Source organism: Amborella trichopoda, chromosome 9, assembly GCF_054954075.1.
Source record: "Amborella trichopoda isolate Santa Cruz 75 chromosome 9, AtrichopodaSantaCruz75HAP2 v2.0, whole genome shotgun sequence".
Taxonomy (NCBI): domain Eukaryota; kingdom Viridiplantae; phylum Streptophyta; class Magnoliopsida; order Amborellales; family Amborellaceae; genus Amborella; species Amborella trichopoda.
Genome location: NC_142344.1, coordinates 3147596 through 3170630, shown reverse-complemented (window position 1 = coordinate 3170630; position 23035 = coordinate 3147596). Strand labels below are relative to the sequence as shown.

General features: G+C 39.9%; 1 protein-coding gene across 6 annotated transcripts; it reads right to left on the bottom strand.

Moving 5' to 3' along the window:
* Window positions 1-4461: 4461 nt before the first annotated feature.
* Window positions 4462-22413, bottom strand: LOC18437705 (ARM repeat superfamily protein). Of its 6 annotated transcripts, none has more exons than XR_016041039.1 (20): window positions 22213-22378; window positions 21783-21957; window positions 18883-19001; window positions 18417-18462; window positions 17868-17940; window positions 17680-17737; window positions 16531-16626; window positions 15189-15306; window positions 14037-14303; window positions 13094-13195; window positions 12641-12998; window positions 12385-12498; window positions 11604-12241; window positions 11041-11234; window positions 10692-10933; window positions 10425-10544; window positions 9240-9602; window positions 8566-8976; window positions 5475-8102; window positions 4462-5059 (listed from the first exon to the last, which is right to left on the bottom strand). XR_016041039.1 is itself a non-coding variant. In XM_006847905.4 (20 exons), exons 2-20 carry the CDS (start codon window positions 21876-21878, stop codon window positions 4700-4702), a joined length of 6384 nt encoding a protein of 2127 aa, XP_006847968.1. In that variant the 5' UTR covers window positions 21879-21957; window positions 22213-22413; the 3' UTR covers window positions 4462-4699. The 6 variants fall into 6 exon arrangements, 4 of the variants coding, with proteins under 4 accessions (XP_006847968.1, XP_020524952.1, XP_020524953.1 ...); XM_006847905.4 differs by having other exon boundaries at window positions 10711-10933; window positions 22213-22413; XM_020669293.2 differs by having other exon boundaries at window positions 10711-10933; window positions 21783-21935; window positions 22213-22403.
* Window positions 22414-23035: the final 622 nt, after the last annotated feature.

The following is a 23035-nucleotide window of genomic DNA, read 5'->3' as shown; positions in this document are numbered from 1 at the left end:
ATACTATACATATACGGGTTCCCTCTTAAACTATCTTAGAAATGGATTTTTAATATAAAATTTTAAGAATTCATGATATAGGTTAAGATGATCATGAACGTGAAAAAAAAAAAATTAAAATTTTTTATATTAAAAATGTGATTTTTTTTTTAAAATATCTCTATATATATACCTTGTGAGTTTTTAACAAGGTCCATCTTTTAGATGGACGGTGAGTCAGCCGGCTCTTGCACCCGTTGAACTCATGAAAGACTTTTCCTATAGCTGAACTCATGAAGGACTTTTCCTATAGCAAGGATGACGTACTCCAACTCCTTGTTTAATTATTTGGAAATTGGTCTACAGTGGTCCCTCAGCTGTACGTAGAACACGTGGTCCCAAAGGCATGGAGTTTTGGATGGTGCTAAGCTCATGTGCATTGACTCTGACTTAAATGTATTGAGAGGTTAGAAGTTGGAATAAAAGTATGGAACGCTTTGAACAGGATTCTTAACTCCATGTTGGACCCGGAACAGCCATCGTCAAAGTTCAGCCCGAAATATTGTAATGTAGGTATGGTTTTTGATAAAGTGGAATGACGAATTAGGATTCATATAATTGATCCTGTTGAGAAAAAGCTTTGATGATGATGATGTTCGAGCTTAAAAATCTAGTTTCCAGACTAGCTTATGCCAAGGCTGAATTCATTATAATAAAGCATGTGACTCAACTTGAACCAAAAGAAATTAAATTGACCCGATATAAATATAAAAAAAATATTTAGGACATGTGTATAATAACACCATTTACTTTTGATATAAGGATGTCACAATCATTATTAACTATTGGATATAAAATCAGGTGATTGGTGACGTGCCATCAATTGCATATAAAGTTCAAATCGAGTATTGTGACACCTACAGGATTTCAAGCTAAGAGCAATTTTGACCTTCCTTTTACCAAAAGTGAATGGTTTTATAGTATATAATCTCAAATATTTAATATATACAATATATACTTAAAACACATTTTGGCTCGTCTAGGCCCAAAAAGATTAGAAGAGGTGTTATGTCATTAGAGATAAGGGATTAAATGGTTGAAGGATAGTGATGGAGGCTCTTCTATCTCATAGTCAATTGTTTAAGGTAGTGATTTAAAAAATGCCGGGTCGGCATGGAATTGCCCAGTTTGACTCGGGAATCAGTCACTCCATTCCAGTTCTATGTGTATATAGGAAAACAGCCGAGTCTAAAAACTAATTGATGGTTCTGCATAGTAAAACGGGGATTCTCTATAGTAAAATGGCGATCTGGACAGGTTTTTGGCACGTTCGTTGTTTCTTCACGTATTTTTTCGATGGTTTACTATTTTTTTTGCACAGTGAAATAGCATTCCAAACTGCCAATTCACTGATCCAGACCGGTTTTGGGGTGACCGATCAGGGTCACCCATCCATTTTTAAAATCATTGGTTAAGGCAAAAACAACTTAATGCAGAGAATCAATATCTCCGAAACGTTTTGATGACAAAGCAATCCGAAGTTACGATCTTCGCAGCAAAGGTAAGATCTCGATTGTGTATGTTGATATTCTGTTTAAATTAATATCTCAGCAAGATCATTCCAAGAATAAGAGCTAAATAAATAAAATGTAGAGTTATTCAGTTTAAATGGAGATTGAGCACCAAGGCCGATGGACACCAAATTGCTTTTCTCCGAGAATTTTAGGGCATGTTGAAAGATACATTGTACAAATGTTTTGAGACTTTCATCAAGGAAATAGAATAAACAGACCAATGAAAGTAACATTTATGGCCACAACATAACATTGACTTTCACACAAAGACCCCATTACCCTTTGGTCAATATTTCTATAGAACAAATTTTCGCATACTCCCTCGATCAAAAGACAAAAACTATACAAAGCAAATTGTGGAGTTGGTCCCTTAGGCAAAAGTTACAAACTATACTCTGTAGAAGAAATTGTACACTTGCTCCCTCGGGCAAAAGCTGATTTTTCTTGATCTTATATTCTAGGATCGACTTCAAAATCATCGTATGTATAAATTAGCAAAGAAAAAAAAGGGAGAGATCTGTGTTCATGAATGCCTAGATCCTATCCCAAGCATGATTTTTTAAAGCACTTCTAGGATTTGTTATTTTATTTCGTTTAATTTTTTATAGTTGGTTGCTTGGTTGAGTAGTTTACGTCCACGAATATTAGGGTCCTAAGAATACTCCCAGTTAGGGTTTTGCCTAATGAAGCAAGTGTAGAATCTGCTCGTGTAGAATTTGCTCGTGTAGGAGCTAGACAGATAATATTATGCTTTCAAACAATATAATTCAACAAAAACCTGCTCCATGCCCCTCACAATACATGGACACCACATGCTACTACTATCCACGACAAGCCGATGTTGCATGTCCCCACATGAGTGATGCATTAAATCTAGACAAAAATGTAAGCTGGACCATCGAGTCCGCAATGGATTGAGAAAACCTGTTCCAAGAAAAATTGAAGATTTTGAGGCTCCCCATATCCGAGATCTCATCAGGAATGGCGCCCGAAAATTTTTTACAACTTAGATCTAATGTCTTGGGCCTTTTCATGTTGCCAATTCAGGACAAACCGGGCCATTCAGCCCAATTGTTGCTCAAACAACGGCCGGAGGGAGAGCACAATGGAAGGAGGCAATGTCAGAAGTGAGGCTCTGAAATTTCTTAGGCTTTCGGGAATCTCTCCAGCATGTGAGATGTTTGAAAGGTCCAAGTAGAAAGGTCATGAAAGCCTCCTATCCAATGAGGAATGTTTTCAGATAGATGGTTTCGAGACCAGCAAAGCATCTGCAACTTCTCCAAGCTCTGCAACAACAGTGGCATCAATCCATAATGGCCACAGTTTGTGAGGGAGAGCCAATCAAATCCTTTAAATGCCAAAACATTGCCTGAAATATTGCTCTTCAATGTGGAAATTTTTTGTGAGGACCAGACCAGTGAGATTCCGGCACCCCTATAGAATCCTTAATGTACTCGAAATGTTTCTAAAGATGTTTTTGATAACAAGAGAAAAGAGTGAGAAATTGTAAGTTCTTGAGATCATTATGGATTTTGTCATAGAAGTTCTTCCTTGCCAGGTTTATGATTTTCCACTATGGAGGCTAAGAGAGCCGATGATGGGGACTGGCGAACTGATTATAACTACTATCTAAGGTTTTCAGAACAGGCATGCCTCCAATCAAATTTCAATCTCAACTTCCATTGAACTATTCCTCAAACTGAGCACCTGACACATTGAGCAGTAAGATAGGGAAGAGGGCACCGACCCCATGAACCAGTTGAAGAAGCAATGAGAAATTGCAGTTCCCTAAGATTACTGAACACATCTGGTATAGTGCCTGCTAAATTATTCCAAGAAATTCCTAAAGAAACCAAGATAGTGAGACTACCCAAGCTTTTGGAATCCCAAGAGAAAATATGCATTGGTGTAAAGCTTTTTCAATGACCTGCACTTTTGAATGCCTTCTGGAACCTCATGTGGAAACCCATAATCCGAAAGATCGATTGATTGAGAATTCCAGTATCGATCAACCCAGTGAAGGTACTTCCACTAGAATCGTAAGCAGCAAGATATTTTGGCCCCTACAATAAGGGCATAGAATCATAGAAGCCATTTTTTGTGATGTTAAATAACTATATAGAAAGAAGATTGGTGATGGTACATATCTATCCAGAGTTCGTTGTAGAGCAGGTCAAGGACCTGTAATTGTCGAAGGAATAAAATTTCCGATGGCAAAGAATCATCATCATCATCATCATCATCATAGCTTTTTCTCAATTCATTGAGGTTGGACTACACGAATCCTGATCCATCATTCTGCCCTATTAAAGATCATACCTTCAGTGAGGCTACGAGTCCCCATATCTTTTCTCCTGTAGTATTATGGGAGAGGTCAAGGTGAGTTAAGTCAAACCAGACAAGGACCTATAGATGATCCCCTCTCAGGCCCTTTTCCCTAAGAATCCAGCAAACCTTTGATACGATGCCATGGATTCTTCTTCTTCTTGGCATCTGATACCATGCCAATTGCAACAAGATCCATTAGCCCAACCGGTTATGCTTTCTTTGAAACCGGTCTTGACAATTACAGAAGATGCTAGATCACCTGGGCTACAGCTCTGGGACTGGGGTAGGGGACCTACATATGGAAACCAGAGAACCCATAGGGAAGGTAACACTCCATGGTGTTGAGTTCCATAGTTCCGCTCATCACCTTTAATTCCAATGGCATATTATGATGGGTCACCCCTTTGACAAAAAGTCTGGCTCTCTAGCACTGGCTCAGTTGCCATGGTTACCACCATGGAAGACCATCTATACTATCGAATGGCAACCAACCATTTGAACATGTTTTTATCTAGAAAATCCAAGACAAACGCACACACACACACAAACAGATGGTACAGAAAACAAAAGTCCCAAAATGTAACAGATAATGAGCAGTGCTACATTACTGAAGCTCTCCTATCCACACACACACACAGTACAAAAAAGGGGGAAAAAATAGCATGTGGTGCTGCTGCTCAAGCTCCATTACCTTTACACACATTCAACATCTATATTTACAATAAAGTACAAAACAGAAGAGAATAAAATACAAAGAGAGGAACGCAGAAGAGAATAAAATACAAAGAGAGAAACTCCTACCATCTCTCAACCCACAGTCACCTCTGTTGTACACCAGTAGCTGGCCCTATATTCGCCACAAATGCCACCAACCTCTTATAATCCCTCTTCCTGCCCATCCCATATGTGTCCAAGACTCGGCCCAAAAACAATCTTGTGTTTTGCAAAGCCGCCTCTTTAGCCGACATCCCCTCTGCTTGCCCCCCTAAACTACCTTGAGGCAACTGCCCACTCCGCCCCTTTAGCGAATAGGCCATTACCCTCTCTTCCTGCCCATTTTCACTAGTTTCATGAGTGTGCCCTGATAAGCTACTACAGCTTTGTAATAGAGCCTCCAGGACACTCAGAGCTTCCCAACAAAGCGTGCTCTCTACTAGTTGTGAAACCACCCCATAAACCTGATGCAACATAGAAAAAAAAGTGAGCATAATGGAAAAAACACATGATAGCGTGAAGGATGTGTTTTACAATCAGGGATGTGACAGTGTTACAAAGGAAATAAAGGTGCATTTTAGTAACTCACCAAATTTCATTAACCTATTTAAACAGACATACAACAGACATGTTTTTCATTAACAGATGATGTAATGCGGTTATAATGGAGTCTTTGCTTTAAATTTTTGAAATCCATTCTAACACCTGTGGTGCCATTATGAAAAGGCTGCTATATAATAAGTTGCCTGTTATGAACACATAAATGGACATTCTTTATGGCCTGCTTTTTTTTTTTGCATTTTAACTTGGGATTGGTGGGCCTGTTTTTGTTATAAGGGACTTATAAAAGATATTTCCACGAGCTTTTTGAACCATTACCTGTGGGCTCTGGCCAGCATCCATGGTGGCATGCTGTAAAAGTGCCTTCAGCATTAGCAAAATCACCCTCTGATACTCTGCTGGCCCCTTCTCCAACAACCTCAGCAAGTGACCAAATGCTAGTGCTGAGTGCTTTGGAAACCACTCTGCACATACCAATGGCGAAACTTTCGCAAGCAACTCCTCAACCCCTGCAAGCTCGCCATGTGCATAAGACGAGAAAACAGACGCAAGCCCAACAAGCCCCTTGGCCCTGCACCATCGAGAGATATTGGCAGCAACAGAGCGAGCTTTCTCAAGATGTTGGGCCGAGCTCAATTGCAAGCATAACCATGGCAAAAGGCCCGTGATATGCATCAAAAGCCGGGTCTCTGAGTCCCCAAAGATCGAGTCACAAGAATGGAGGGTGATTCTTGAGAGAACCTCAATGGCTGGGCCCTGACTCACAGTCGACATCAAACCCTTGAGAACTAGGGGTTGCACCCCCTCAAAGGCCGGAAGGCCCGAAACCCTCCCTTGCTCCTCTTTCTGAGCCATCGTCGAGTCATAGCCCCTAGAGTCTAGCCGGCTAAGGTCGGAGGAAGAGGAGTCAAGCTCATCTCTTGGCATGCTCGAGAGCAAAACATTCTCGGTGGTTCGGTCCCTAAATGAGAGGCGGTCGATTACACGAGCAAAGAGCCCGAGTGCCTGCGCATAAATATGCACAAAGTCGGTGTGCATAAGGGCGACGCATCCCCAAAAGAGCTGAGGGTACAAGATCACCTTCTCAGGCTCCATGCTCTCGACCATCACCTGCAAAGTCATGAGAATCTCCATCGCAAACCCAAGCACAGGGGGAACAGGGTTTCCAAGGCATCGGTGAAGGCATCGCAATAATGAGACACATGTGTCGCTGGAGACAGCAGGGCGAAGGGCACGGTAGATTTGGTGAGAGCGGCATGCGAGGTGCCGAGATGTGCACTCCATGGCCCACTTCAGGGCCTCGACCCCCCACAGCTCACGAAGGTCACCTTGGAAAAAAATGGCATCCACCATTCCAAGAACCAAAGCCGATAACAATGCGGCACTCGGGAGCTCGGGCCTAGCCAAAGTCGCATCCTCATTCTCCCACATTGTTCCTCCTCGCTTTGATTGCACATACTTGATTAAGCTGGCTACCTGCCTCTTGTGCTCACCATCTCCATGGTCCACATCATAGAGCTCCAAATGACGACCAGCCAATGAGTATAATAGGTTCACAAGCAGGTGTTGGCAATGCTTTAATACAATATCCTCTGAGCTATCCATCGAGACAAGGGCCACATGGAAGAGCAAGGGCAAATGGCCCCGAAAGTCCTCATCATTCTCGTAGGCAATCTCAGCCAACAATATCAATGCAATGTCAGCACGCGAGAGCCAGTGTTGGTGGCCTTGAAGAGCAGACTGAAGTTCACCTGCGCTAACTACAGGTGCAGCTGCTGGTTCATCTATCGAGTTGGGTGTCTCGATAAAGTAGTCACCACTATCTCTTGATACATGGTGGCTTCTTAGACTACCAGTTGAGCTCCGAACCCCCATCAATGGCCCAGACATGTTCATCATAGGCCCAGCCGTGACGGCGGAGGCAAGCAATTGCCCTGACCTACCTGTCACAGCCACCACCTCAGCCATGCTATTGAGCGGGCCCGAAATACTCCTCCCAGTTACAGTGCGCCAGCTCAGACTACCACTAGCATTCCTTAGTGGGCCCACCTCTAAGGAGCTACGAACCAATAGGGGCGACATATGAGGTTGGGGATCGGCCAGCTGGGCAACTTGTGTTGGGCCTTGAGAGAACTCGAGCACCACACTCGAGCCCCCATCGAGCCGGCTTGTTGGCCTAACAGGCTCAACACTTTCCTCAAGCATGCGTTGTGCGAGCTCGTATACGAGGTGATCAATCGTCAGTTGAGGGCACACCCTCGCAAGATAGAGGCTCACACGTTTGGCCACTGAGAAATAAGTTGCAAAGGCACCCCCGATCTCGGCTGATGGATTTGAGTCACACTCTTCAATCCCCCTGGCAATAAGGAAATCAAGAACAGGTATGATGTTCTTAGGTTTGCTAGCAATTGTGCACCAAAGCTTCTCAATCTCATCGGGAAACTGGTCACCATGCCGCCATGTCACATAATACAAGCTCTTTAAGAGCCTCTCACTCCACCCACTCTCTAGGAGTGCAAGGAAGTTCAAATTCTCTATCCACGGGGCCATGCAAGTGAGTACTTGGTGGTGGACTATGTTATCGACTGCATCTAATTGACGTTGCATTATTTCTTCGCAAAGCTGCTCGCTAAGTTCCGGGTGGTCTTTGGCGAGCTTGGCCGAGAGCTTGTATTGAAACTGTTGGTACGAGTCGGGAAGGTTGCCCACGACAGCAGCACGGTAGCGGCCAGCAGAGCCCTCGCCATCCTCTGCCCACTCGCGAACGGAAAGGGTCTCAAGCATTTGGAGGGCATCATCCCTTATGTGGAGGGAGGGGTCAACCACCTTGTACAGGATGAGGCTGAGGAGGCGTTGGATGGAGCAGCCTGGGATCTCTTGCCTCATGTACACTTCGGCAAGCACACTGAAGTAACCCTCTGCTATTGAAGCATCAGAATGATAGCACTGCAAAAATGAGAAAGAACCAAAACCTATCACTTTTTAATATAGCCAAGACAACCATAACGTTCTCAACCTGCCCAATTTAAATTGGCACAAAGAGAACAAAATAGAACCTAGTTTCATGATAAGGAAAGGAATCCAAAACCATAGCTAAATTGCCTGAATTCTTGAAATTTCGGCCGAATTTTAGAAAGGCTCGCTTTATCTTGAAGAAAAAAACCTACCATGCCTTTGTCTTAAAGTATTTATTCTGAATGGAATTTAGTAAAAGGAAGTGCAACTAGATAAGTACACGATAGTTCCCTAGGTTACCTTTTTTTTCTTTTTCTTTTTTTAAATCTAGGCCAAAATGTATGTTCTTGATGACTGGAATTCAAGCAGTCAGCATGCATCCAACATATGCTTGGCCTCTTTTAAAAGTTTGAAACCAAGAGAAATAGGATCAAGAAATAGAATGAGACTTTGCCTGGTCAATGCATGCAGGGAAGAGGTCCAAGTTGGTCTGGAGAAGGTTCTTAAGAGCTGTCTTCGCCAAGAGAACTCTCAGTTGCCCTCCTCTCTGCCGGTCCTTGGCCCCCAACAAACGCCCTCCCTCCCCGCCAAACTTTGAATAAGATGGTGTCCTTGGATCTGCCGGCGAGTACCCAAATGGTGCCCTAGGAGCAGGTTCAGTAAAAAGCCCATTAATCCACAAAATAACCCTACCACTGATCTTTCGCGCATTATCGTCAAAACATGGCCCATAAAGCAAGGCGGCCATGGCATTCATAGCCACCCACTGTATGGCCTCCAACTGCTCAGCCACCTCCTTGTCGAATGAAATCTTGTCTATGGAGTCCTTAGACCTAAGGTTCTGGGATGCCTTGTAGCGCTCAACCTATCCAAGAGTAAACATGAGAAGAAAATTTCTCATTATCAAAGAATTGTGTGCATGTGGAGAGAGAGAGAGAGAGAGAGAGAGAGAGAGAAATTTTATTAAATGCTTGAAAATCTCTACTCAGGCAAATGACTATAACTCCCCTTTTCAAATGTTTATTTCTACTAATATACCAGGATTGGTTGGTGATTATTTCATGGAGTTTCTTCATTTCTCTTTACTGCAACTAATATAAGAAACAAAAAGATGAGGTTAAAAAACACCTCTCGTCGATAGTCACTGGCTGAATCCTGGCCCCAAGCACCACCTGTATCATCAGACCAGGAATAGAGAATGTCAAAGAGCCGCTTTCTTGTCCTTGGATCAAACCTCTCGGACTTAGACTCCACAAAATCGGGGGCAAGGGATCTAAGTACACATGCTAAGGCAAAGCGAAAGGGTTGCATATCTTGGAAGTTCTCAGCTGGAGAAGTCATGATATGCCTGCTTGTGTCCTCAATGAATCTCAGGAAATGGAGGCGGAAAACAGGTTTGCGGGTGAGCATCCCTGGCCATACGTTCTCCGCAACCATACGATATACATTTGCACTGTGAAGTTTCAATTCTTCTCGGCGAGCCTTTTGACTCTGCAAATGGTAAAATTCGAAATAAGAATGCCTTGATAATATAAAGAAGTCAGACATGTAACTGAATTGACCCTCCCACACCTGCATATTGATTTGCTGTTTATTTTTTGCTCCGAGGTGTATGTAAGGCGATTTAGATTCACAGAGAGCAACCACAGTGGAGCCAAATTTTAAGGTTATAAGAATGAAAGACAGCATTCAGAACAGAAAAAAAGAAAATCACATGGTTAGGCATATGTTATGAACTCTTGGGCTTCAAAGTCACACAAAATAAAAGCAATTCAGAACATGTGGTGGGAAATGTAGGAAAGTGCAACATTAGATAGAGCACAATAGCACAACAGAAAATAAGACTTTGAGCTAAACTTCTATAATCAGGCACTAATACTCAAATATGACAACGAAAAGATTTCAGCACTCAAGTGGGTCATTAACATATCCTTTCGCCACTTATCAAGACTGAATATCTCTCAAACATTTATGCAAAGCATCCTCTCTTCTCAATAGTTAGGATATCATCATCATCATCATCGGAGCCTTTTCCCAACAGTATTTAGGACATAAGAACCATAAAACTATAATTGAACATTCTTTTATTTTTATTTTTATTTTTATTTAATGAATGGTAAATATGATCCTATGTTCCAACCAAAGAGTACCTATTTTTATTTTATGAATGTTAACTGTGATCCTATGTTCCAACCAAAAGAGTATCTAACATTTCTAGAGAAAATTGGTATTTTTGAACATCCTGAAAATTTGCACAAAATTAGATGTAAATTTCAAATAAAAAAGGATATATTTTAAGTTCAGAGAGTTAACCTTCCATTTTGCTTTGCTTTCTGTCTCTGATGCAACGTCTTCCATAAAAGAAGAAAGCTCTCCAAACATGAACTCACAGACCTCCAAATGCGAATGCCCAAGTGCCAAAGTAGCAGCATGCTGCATCAAGAAAGCAAATAAAGCTGGTTTCTACAATAATTCATCATTATACGCAAGTAAACAAGATAAAAGCAAACCAACAGTTCATGTAGGTACATAACGCCAGTTTCTCTAATCATTCACACTTGCAAGAATGCAAGGTATTACATATTTGTATTGTGCTAACCGTATGCATCTCAGATCCAGATTTCAGTGAGGGAAAAATCATATGGTAGAGCTCTTTAGCAGTTGAAAAGCCTCCATCTTCTGTAGTATCAGGTGGGCAAGAGCAAGCGAACATTGAATACAGAAGCCATTGGTCCAGTTTATTTTCAGCATCTTGGGACTGGTGGGCCTTTCCACCGAACTCTATAGGTGTTATAAGTGCGAGCCGTTGAGTGACCTCCATCCTGTTGAACATGGAAATCATCCATGAGTGCTATCTCACTTTCTTACAGGTGCAAAACACCTTCTGATTTAGTAGTCTATGGCAGCTGGGTTCAGGCAATCTTTTTACCTTGCTTCCTGGATGGATTTTGGGCAAAGTTCACCAGCATATTTAACAAGCTCGCTAAGACAGTGAGCCCATCTACTCTTGTCAGGACTTTCAAGAATTGACTGAAGTGTAACATCAGAAGGAACTACATCTGATTCTCGTCTCAAATCATATGGCCGTCCTGAATCCCAATAGCAACGCTGAACAATGTCATCCTGGACAATTAAGCAAGAAAATATCACTATAGCATTCATTGATATCCCATATTTATTCAGCCAAGCTATTGAAGACTCCAGTAAGAAAATGTCATCATCCATACATATATAATATGAGAGGGAAAGAATGCTTTAATCCAAGGGGCTCTGGAAAAATCATAGCCCATTGAGTCATCACCATCTACTGAAATAGACATTCCAAGGGATGGCAAGGGAAAAAGCATGGGACCTATCAGAACAGGTAAATGACCTCAACTGTGAGTTCCCCTTCCTCACCATCACTGTCTATTTCAATAGAGAGTGTGATAACCTTATCGACAATGTTTTTCCTAGTCCATTGGCTTATAATTTCACATGCAATGAACTTACCCCATTCTCTTCAAAAACATCTATTATGAATATAGGCTCTGGTTCGTTCCTCCAGCTAACATCAGATCGATCATTTACTGAAAGGTCTCTTAAATCATTCTTCAAGGCCCTAACACAGCGCAATAACTCCAGCGCCATATGCCTTATCTGCACATCTACGGAGCTGAGGAAGATAAGGCCAATAGCGTCCAGGTCAGAAGTTCGAAACTCATTTGTTTTATCTGACTGATGAGAAGGACCCGATCTATGAAGTGGGTCACTTTTGGTACCCTGCCATTTAACATTTTGAGCATTGCTGGATAATCTCTCCTCCAGTGAACAAGCCCTCCATAGACGCATGAGTTCTACAAGGCGCCCTAGTGATGTTTGGATGAGTAATGGGAACTCATCAGGTAGTCGAAGAATAAAGTTAGCCATCCCTTTCATCACAGCAAAACGACGGTGCGGAAGATACCTAACAGTTCGATATAGCACTTGCACTGCTTCTTCACGCACACCAGGTTCAATGCTTATGCAATATTCAGGGATGATTTCAATAATTTTGTCACTCCGGCTGACTTCATCGATCAGATATGGAAGGCACTTCAGTACTGAGCGGAAAACAAGCCATCCTTGTGATTTTTCCTTGGTAAGAGCATCTGAGTTCCATATAGTGTCTAACATTTGTTATTTCTCGAGGCCAAATTACCAAATCATAGCACATACAGATAAAAATGCAGGAATATTACTATAGCATTTCAAATAAAACAGGTACCAAGTTTTTAAGTATAAAATCCTTTACCTATTGCAGTCTTTGAAGAAGTGAGCAGAGCTTGGCCATAGGTTCTACGGCAATACCTCAAAATAGACTCAATGGCAGACCTCACTTTTGGTATGTATTGGCTAATATCATGCCCTGTGTCATATTACAAAGTAAAGAAACACCAGTTACATAAAGAAACAACACCAATTTAATATTGAAATGCAATAAACTCATACATCATCAACATGTTGTCCCTAAGCCTAAAAATCGATCTTTAATACAAAAAACTGATCACCTCGCAACACTTCAAGACCAGAGTTCCTATTGGATGGGGGCATAAGAATGGCAAGCAGTGCACGCAAGCCAATGACCTTTGCTTCACTTAAACTATCTTGCTTAAGCAACTCTAGTATCATGTGATTCATGGAGAAGTCCAGGTTACTTTCAGCTATTGTGACACAAAATTCCACAAGTTTATCATGCTGAACATCCTGAGTTAGCAGACCTTTCTTCAGAAAGGTCAGCAACTGAGAGGTTACACTGTCAAGATAATCCCATACACGATTTCTGGGTTGGTAATCAGCATAAACACTTAAATAAAATCTCACAACTCGATGAAGGCAGTCCAAAGCCATTAAACGGTGATTTTTGTCCTGCATAATCATAAAGGCACAGACATAATTGTGAACTAAGGTTCATGTGATTATCTGAATAAAACATATAAACATTAGCAAACCCAAAATCTTACCCTGAGATGCTTGTACAGATGCTCCATATGAGGACCAAAGTTATTGTTAAATGTTTGAGGATCACCCAGGCAAAGAAGAAGTGTAACCAAAGGGTAGCCAACCTGCAGAAAGGAACATGAGCTAATTAATAAAACCAAACAGAAATTGATAGAAGAATCATAACTCAAAATTCAACCTAGTAGCACAAACATGATTTTAACCAGATTATATCCATAATCATTTTAATAGATAACAGTAAGAAGTTGGGTCATGAAAAGCTGACAAACATCAAAAAGAAGAAGAAAAAAGAAAACAAAAGCAGGAAATATTATAGGGATATGGAAGGTGGTGAATTATACGTTCACTTTCTACATCCATAAGCTATTGAGTGTGCTGCATGTTCTCTTTTAAAATTCATAGTTCCATCTCTTAGAAAAACAAGGAGAAGATAAAAAAGAAAATATGTTTCACCAAAATTTGTGCTTCACCCAAAGATTTATCGGCATTGAAATTAAAACAGATAAAATACTCATAGGAGATTGAGAAAAAAATAAGTGCAACATCTCTCTATGTGAAAAACAGAATATTTTTAAATTTTTACGGAAAGGATAGTCTACTTGTCAGAGGACAGAAAGAAGGAAAAATGGGCAGAAAATACTTCAAAATGTACACACTGAAGATGTGACTTTTAATAGATTTCATTCAAAAGATTACACTCATCTCAAACTGGAAGTAGCAAAGCTCCTTTGTACAGTATGTAGTGACAAAAAACACAAGGAAACAAATGCATCCAATTTCGATGCAGGTCAAAAATATTCCATGAAAACTAATGCATCAAAAATAATACCTGATAAAATTCCATGTCAACCAAAAGCACCAATAAATACATCATGCAAAGAAAAATACAAAGAAGACATTTCTCTTGAAACAATGGGTTCTATTTCAATCGGTAATCCGACTCACTATTATGTGTTTGCTCTGTTTGTCCATCCAATGCATAAGCTGACCTCGTATTCGAGCAACAGCATCATACCATAGAGTCAATGCAGGATCCACACCGGATGGGGGCCATTGACTTTTCCCACCGTCTGCTAGTGGTGCTAATATGCTTGAAAGCATGTTGCACAATGAATGATGCAATTCACTTTTCCTTTTATGTGGAGCACGGTTTAGAGGATTTGCTTTTGCTATAAAAGATGCTGATGCATTTAATCCACCCTCTGTCTTGACCTAGAGAGAATAAAATCTTGTTAGACTCAAACTGGTAAGCACCGAATTATTTTTTTACCCTGAAATATGCTAAACATATTTCAACATCATACCAAAGAGATGATCTATAGTACTTCCCTTGAGATGAGACTGATTTATGTTATTAGTGAACTCTAAAACTTTACAAGTACAGGGAACCATTCAAGGTTCTACAGAGATACTTCTCAAAATCAAAGAAGGTTTTACAGGCCGCCTTACAAACAAACCAGAGACTTAAAACTGGGGTAAAAAAAAAAGAAATAGCCTCAATGCTTAGTAATTTCATATCCTCAAATGGAAATGCAGTTTAAAGAAAATGAGCTATATAGTGGTAACACCCAATCAAAGAATGAATCTATACCATGGCCAATATAACAAAGCCAACAAGGTCCACATCTCCTTCAGTATTGAGAGGATAGAAATTTTTTAGTCGCCCTTAAACAGGAAGTGAACATCTATTCGTCTTACTTTCTCCCTTAAACCTTTTTCAGGCAACTCACTTTGGTTGGTAGAAATCATAGGAACAGTAGGTTGAACACCCAGGAAAAGCTGACTGGATAGCGTATTAGCATTAGGGTATTTCAAACAATGCTTCATTTGGAAATTTCATATGTTGGTTATTGAATTCGGTTCTAAACAGATTGCACAAAAGATGAAACAAATTCTTTGAAAGGTCCAGGAAGGGGACATAGTATAAAATATATCAAATACATTTCAGGAAAAATAGACCACCGCAATGATAAGACATAGAATCAAACTACAGGGAAATGATTGTGGTGAAGAGATTATAAATAAAAACAAAACAAACCAAAACAGCCATCTGGACTTAAACGATACAGCTATATAAGATGTGAAGATGATGCATACCCCCAGTTTAAGATAACGCATCCCATTGATTATGCTTAGAGTTTCACTTCGAGCTATGCTTGTGTCAATGCGGCGGATATTGAGCTCCATGAAAAAGCGCTCCGTCACAGAACTGAACCTAATGTACCCAAAAAAAAGAAAATCGACAATAAAAATTGGCTTCAATGTTACCAATATTAGGAAGAAAGAAGACATTTCAGCCTGCTACCAAGTTTATCATTGAGATTTTAAGATGCTACTGAGATTCATGTCGATTCTATTTATAATTGCTTTAATATAAGATACTTTTTATTGATTTCACTGAATTATATCGAGTCTATAATTTTTTTGATAATGTTAACCTTAAGTTAATTCTACATAATATGGCAATAATCAAAGTCATACACTCTTAGTAATTGCATTTTCAATATTTGCCATCTGCTAGTCGGTAATTACGATGAGATGACTTTAACTGTTATATGATTGTGGGATTTTATCATAAAACAAACACATGGCGTACACATATATGAAGAGGTGTCTGAGTTATTAACATAAATAAACTTAAGTAAGTCTGTCCAAGTCTCCGAGATTCCAGCAATTGGAAGTCAAATATAATTTAAACTGAGTCACAGGCTTTTTAAGTAGGACTTATCGAATATATAAAGTCCGTCATGTCCATATATCTAACCTGACCAATGTTATCAAATTCGCTTCACTTCACTTCGGCCGAGAGGCCGAAGCCTTCGGATTTTAGGCATAAACTAAAGCGAAGTGAAGCTTGGTGCTGCTGCTTCGATCAGATACAGGCTGCTTCGGCTAGATTCGGTATGCTTTGGGTATGCTTCGGGTCTGCAAAGAAATAGTTATATAAAAGTATTTTTTTTCTTTTTTAGTTTTTTCATTTTTTTTATTTTTTATTTTTCATTTTTAATCTTTTCCATTATAGGTATATATTTTATATATAAATATCTAATTTATTTATATTCAATTTTTAAAAAAAAGTCCGAAGTCTTCCCCTAAGGCCGAAGCATTGAATTGCTTCATTTTTCTCACCAAACCGAAGAAGACTCCGAAGCGAATTTGACAACGTTGAGCCTGACAACTTTCTTGAGTACAGAGTAGTGAGAGTTCTGAGAAGTACTAATTAGGAACTAAATAGCATAAATTCTCGAGTTTCTAGAAGCATAAACCTATGGAACAAACTGGAACATAAATATTTTTCTATAGAGATTCAATGGCATATATAAGCCGCACATTAATCCATGCCACGAAAGACCAAAGAGGATTATATCAATGGCATCAAACATAAATACAATAACCTAACATATTGAGTTCTTCAAGAAATTCTGAGTAGCATCTATACCTGATGCGTGATAAAGCACCTAAAAGCTGCGCAACAAGGTCTAAGAGAAGACCTCTTAAGTCGACCAAAGATGGATATTCTGTCTGGCTCACAACCCTACAACATTGCATTAGGAAGGCAATTATACAAATGATCTACATAAACAAACATATGTTAGTTATATACCATGTATGAATAATCTGATAAATAAAAAATATCTCATGTATCCATATGTTTTTCATCAGTGACCAATATCTGATAGATGTATAATACTTACATTTATACCATGCTTAACTGAACTTCAAAATGTTCTTTTAACATGCAATTGGAATAGAGGTGGGATCAAAGTAAATGCAAATTGAAATCAATATCTTTGTTTCTGAATTGCTTATGTGCTTGTCAGTATTTTCAATGGCAAATTCTTTACCAACAACATAGTAACTAAAGGAAAGTTTGTTATTGCCAGAATAGTTCTTTGGAGTAAAGGCATGGTTAAGATCAAAAAGCCTACCTACAACAAAGCTTTGCACTCCTGGATGTGTGTATTCTAGGTGGATAATAATCTGTAATGTAAATTCATCATGTATAGCTCAGAGAACTCATCTCCAGTCCAGGGTGATCCATATTGCAGGAATCTCAAGACTTAAAAACATGTGCAATTAATTTCCCTCAATATCCTTGGTTCTGAATCTTTATTATTATCCTTTTTTAATTCGGAAGCTTTGAAACTAACTATTTATTTACCAGAAGATTTTTATGTCTCAAAATGCACCTTCCATTCTGCAACTGCACTTAGTTTAATACTGATACAAAAAGTAAACACAGACTGAAACTCACAGTCATTTAAACTCTAAACAACCAAGCTCCTCCTTCCACTTGATATCATATTGCATCAATGCAACCATTATCTATTTCAAGTTCATGGGGGAAGATCAAGCAGAGCCTTTAGGTCATCAACGTTAAGTTCTGTGTGAAGATTATGAATTTGATTTCAATGCGAACATCAACAAGCAGTTTTTTGGTATTTGACAAAATGAGAAGAACAAGTAGATGAATGCAATGTCCACAAAAAAAAAGTAGAGAGGAATATGCAATGTCCAAAAAAAAAAGTAGATGAATATGTCAACCCCACAAGAAACAATGTGAACAACATCATCATTGAGGTCTCACCTGTCAGCATTGATAAGCCAATCAAAGACAAAATTCTCTAGTCCAGACCAAAGCTTTTCTGAAAATGAGAGAGTATCAAAAAAATTGAAAAATAAAAGAGAATTAGGACATGATTTATAACCCAAAAAAAAAAAGATAACAAATCTGCCAGAAGAAACAAAAAAATTAGAGCTAAAGAATGTAAAGACCTGTAAGGCCTTCTTGTGGGCAGCACTCCACAAAGCGAATGCATGCAGAACAAAATATGCACTCCACTGCAAGCTGTATTTGCAGGGAAACCAATGGCAATTTTTTTCAATAAATTAGTCAATTATATTCCTTCAAATTTTCATATAGGAAATTCAATAAGCTTGATAAGGGAACTGATGGGAATGGGCTCTGGGCACAGGTGGTCCGGGTGGCGGGTGCCACAACGTGACGTCTAGAGTTCCATTCCCACCAAGTCCCAAATTAACATTCAAAAGGATAAAAGGATGAAACTTTCACGCAACCTATTTGGACAACCACATAATATCGAGCTATAAGTTCACAGAGAAGGACTTTTAATATAAGAAAGGTTTTAGTCAGTGAACTTTTGGTAATTACTAATTACAAATAACACTCTCCAGCATGAGGAAGAGAGTTCGACAAATCTCCAAATGAATGGATATAAGCTTTACATCCAAGCCACAATTGATGGGTGGCGCAAAACCCAAGTCACTCTAAGAAATAATCTACGATAGAAAAATTTGGCAGACCTTTCTTTGGAATGTTGCAGCATCATTTGCACCCTTTGGAGATTCACTGCAATAAATAAAGGTGAACCCGGTCAAGCATGTAAATGAAAAGTTTGTATTATATGTAAATTGGTTTTCAGACAAGCAAAAATATTTAATCGTAAATTCATTGATTTTGATTAAATTTTAAAGAAAGGAAAAGGCCCCACAAGCTCCTGCCTAAAAGCCATATCGGCTTATCTGAAAACAGAAAGGAAATTCATGCTCGACACTGACCCCTTTGGCAAAGACAACGCTTAATTCTTTGCTAAAGGGGCAAATCTGAATCATTTTTCAAAATCCAATAAAAATTCTCACTCCAGATGGACAGAAACAAACTCCATAAGCCACTCCAAATGGACAGAGACAAACTCTATAAGCCACTCCAAGTGGACAGAAACAAACTATAGAACAATAATTACTATTCGAAAGATTAAAGTTTGACTACCTTTCTCTCCACCTAAGTAAAGCTTCAAGAAGAGGTACAGGTGTATGCCTAGCGACCATTGCTAATGAATCCAGGACCTGTTCATATGCTGGATCTGATGGTCGAAGGTATTGTCCATCCTGTGAATTCATAACAGTCATCCAATGATCCAAATGAGATACAATAATAATAATAATAATAATAATAATAATAAGAAGAATAATAATAATAACAATAATAATAATAATAGTGATAACAGTAATAATTACGGAATCTGGGATGATAGGGCTCTTAGATCTAATGAGGTAACACCAGACCAATAATCCTTCTTGAGAAATGTCAAATGCACGCTTGGCCAATTAGATTTGGAAAAGGAAAAGTGAACAATTTTTAATATACTACATGCATCACATGTTTACATGCACTGCAATGAACAATCCCATTCTTAACCAAATCCTACAATCCCAAAGATTAAGCGGAAACTCCTTCGAGGAAATGACTTGTTTTTTTCGTGATAATGTTAACCTTTGTATTGATAAAGAGATGGTACAAAAAGAGGAAAAGGCCCCTAAAAATTGGGGGTCCTGCATAAGAACCTAAAAGGTTCCAAAAAATGGACCCCTCTAACAGGGTAAATACATCGGAGTAGTTATAAGGGAGATAGAGAAATGGGAGGGGGGGAGGGGTTGGGATAAGGAGGTCATGGACCCGTAGCCACTAAGTTGGGCGATTAGGCTCCATCTTTGGCGAGTGCATCAGCTTCGGAGTTTGCTTCTTTGAGAGTGAGATTCCACGGTATATGAAGGGATGAGCTGCGGATGAAGATTTCATCGAACGAATATTGCAGTCTCCAAGGGCAAGGTGTCACTCCTGAGGCCCAATCATCACATTGAGATTATCCCCTTCGACCAATAAGGAGGGTTTTGAAGAAGAGTCGAACTCTCTTAAGCCTTCGAGGAGAGCTCTTGCTTCTGCGACTGTGGAGTCCGTTACCCCGATATGGTTGGAGTATGAATGAACAATGTTACCCTCTGATTTACGAAATAAGCCACCAACTCCTGACGGACCCAGATTGCCCAAAGAACATCCATCACAATTGAGTTTGATTTGGTCTAAGTTGGGGGGGACGCCATAAGGAGGATCTGGAAGGTCTAAGGGGGCGAAGGGTGAGGATGGTCAGCTTCAGCCAGTACTGGTGGAAGTTCGAGGTAGAGAAATGGTTAAAAAAATTGTTGGTACTGGCCCAGCTAATAATAGAAGCTTTGAGGGAGTCCAAGAGGGATTCAAGAGATTTGCCCTTGCTTGGAAAATCATCTTGTTGTTTCTTGTGCCGGTAAATAGCTCGGGTAGCCAGCACAAGAGCGCGGGTTCGAGTCCTGAGAGCAGCCACTTTGTGCATAAGCCAAAGGTTAGGACCGTTTCCAGCCCACCCCTCCCAGGACTGCTTAGGCAAGACCAGCACCGGGTTAGGACCCTTCTTCTTCTTCTTTCAATCCACAGGGTCCACAAGAGTCTGAGGCCGCTGTCCGCCAAAGGATTAATCCTAGTTTGGGCCACGGAGGGGTGAACAGTTGCTGGAATATCTGAGGGAGAGATTGGGGGGTAACCAATTGCCATCTAAAGAGCCACAATATGTCTGCCCATAAAGCCAGATCTAGAAGGCAATGGATGAAAAGGTGAGGGTCTGTTTCTTCCTCGTTGCGGCACAAAATACATCGGTTTGGGAGTTGAAGACCTCTCCATTGGAGCTGGTCCACAGTTAGAGCTCTTTTGGAGCATGCTAACCACGTGAACCACCTGACTTTGGGGGTAGCAAGGTTAGACCATGCCCTGGCAGCAACCGACGGGTTAAGAGGGATGGCTTGGGCTTTGAGGATTTGGTAAAAGGATTAAACTGAGAAGGTTCCTGAGGGAGTGGGGGTCCATATCAGGGAATCCTGGCCCTGATCAGGGAAGAAGAGGGAATGGAGCAGGGACGAGAGATCCATGAAATTGGACTCCTCTTGTTCCGTTAGACATCTTCGGAAACTGGGGCTCCACACTCTAGTTCCTCCAATCGATTCGAAGGATTCTGCCTCCGTCACCTCTCGGTACGAGGCCAGGAGGTAAAGATTCTGGAATCAATCCCTAAGAGGGGAAATGACATTTTGAGAGAAAAAACTTATTGTGCCACCAAATTCGATATAACAACAAACACATTGTTGTATTTCCCAAGGAAAACAATGAATTAATATTGTAGTTTAGTTATACAGAAGAACATCTTATTGCACAGACTATCATGAGTTATGCTTAGCTGTGGATTGGGAGGCGCCCACAGCGGATGATTTCAAAATGAGGGAGCAAAGAGAAATTGTGATATGCTCTAGGTCTAATCAGGAATAAAATGAAGAAATCTCGAAAGATTGATACCTCCACTAGGCTTGTTATAGGTATTTTTCATCCAAGGTTTGAGATGGAAAGAAGAGCTTGGATCTAGGAGTTGGCAGGGCTACTCAATACTCATTATATAGAATTAGGATGGCTTTGGTCAAACTCTTCAGTATCATGTGTAGTCTACATTCAAATTCACAGAAAAACTAATAACTATAAGACAGGATTCTAAGCAAACTAGAAGTCAGAAAACAGTGCATAGCTATTTCAAAAAAAATACAGTTCGAACTAATGAATCCAAAAGAGGGTTCTAAACCAACTTCAAGACAGCAGAAATTGGACAAACACACTGTAAGAATAAGGCTCCAACCTTTAAGGCCACTCCTAAATTGCAAATTCCCCTCAACAAAATGGAGAAACTAAACCCGAACAAATTGGAATGCACGATTGCATGATTAAATATCATGCTTGCTCTTTGAAATCGATGTCACAAACCATCATTAAAATACAAATGATTAAACATGAGTTTGATTTTATAAGAGTGTTCACACCTGAGCCTGAGCAGTATCAATGCGTCTCCTGGCAAGAGGAAGGAATCGTTGGAGCAACGCATCCACAATGAGCTTGGCAGCACTCCCCGCCCTCATTTTTCCCTCTTCAGAAGTCCCCACTCACCTTGGTCCTATAGAATTGATTCACTCAACCTGAAAACATTAAACTCCCCTTCTGAGGAGACCATCGAAATTATTGAACAGAGAGCGAGAACAAGAGGGAGATAGAGATTAGATAGAATGAGGGATCATGATTTCTTAGCAAAATTTCATGAAAAGAGGAAGCAGAGAGAGAGGAACTAGGAAATTCACGACGCATTGCATAGAGAGGATGGGAAATAGAGCACCATATCAAATGGCACTAATTCAATTGATAAATCAAGAGTGACTCTGTGTGTTTGTGCTTGTGAAAGAGAGATAGATCTGATACCTGCACGAAGAGTTTCTAGACAGAGAAGGAAAATGAACCTAGGGTTCCTTGTGTAACAGCAGTAGAATTGGGCGAGTCTCTCTCTCTTCCTCGCTCTCACTATTGCCAGAGAGGCCGCAGAGGGAACCTCATTTTTGCAGTGACTGAAATGACGAAAGTGCATTTCGAAAGAAAAAACAGTATGATCCATAAAAAGATCGTAAACGTGAAGCTATGTTTATCACTATCCATCGTTAACTTGGACGGTAATAAAGGGAGAGTGGGACTTAGGCTGATCCTTCTTATAATTAGCGGTGCGTAAAACTGCGACTGTATTTTATTTCGAGAAATTAACGTTATTATCTTTCTCTTGGCGTATTCTTTGATAATACAAGAAAGGACTAATTACTTTTGATAGAAGGGAGTCGCAATGATTTTTGTCCGGGAGATTTCAAATTGGGTGGGTATAAGTGTGCCACTAGACTCAAAACTTATAAAAATAAATAAAAATGATTCTCGACCTTTATGACCTACTCCAAACCATTTAGTTTGCGATTAAATTGCTAGAAGTGATTATGACTTATTTATAGCAAAGATAAATGGTCTCATAGTAGACAATCCCGATTATGACCCATATACTATAAGGTCTAAGCCTTATAAAAAAAATCTCACATAGGCCTTATCAATAAATAAATAACAGGTATAACATCACCCATCTCGCAAAAAATAATAATAATAATAATAAAGCATCACCTCAAAACTTCGTCGAAAATACTTTAGCTGGGTAACCTCTATAATGGCTCTAAAATTAATATCCACCTATGATTATGAATTTCCATTTGCA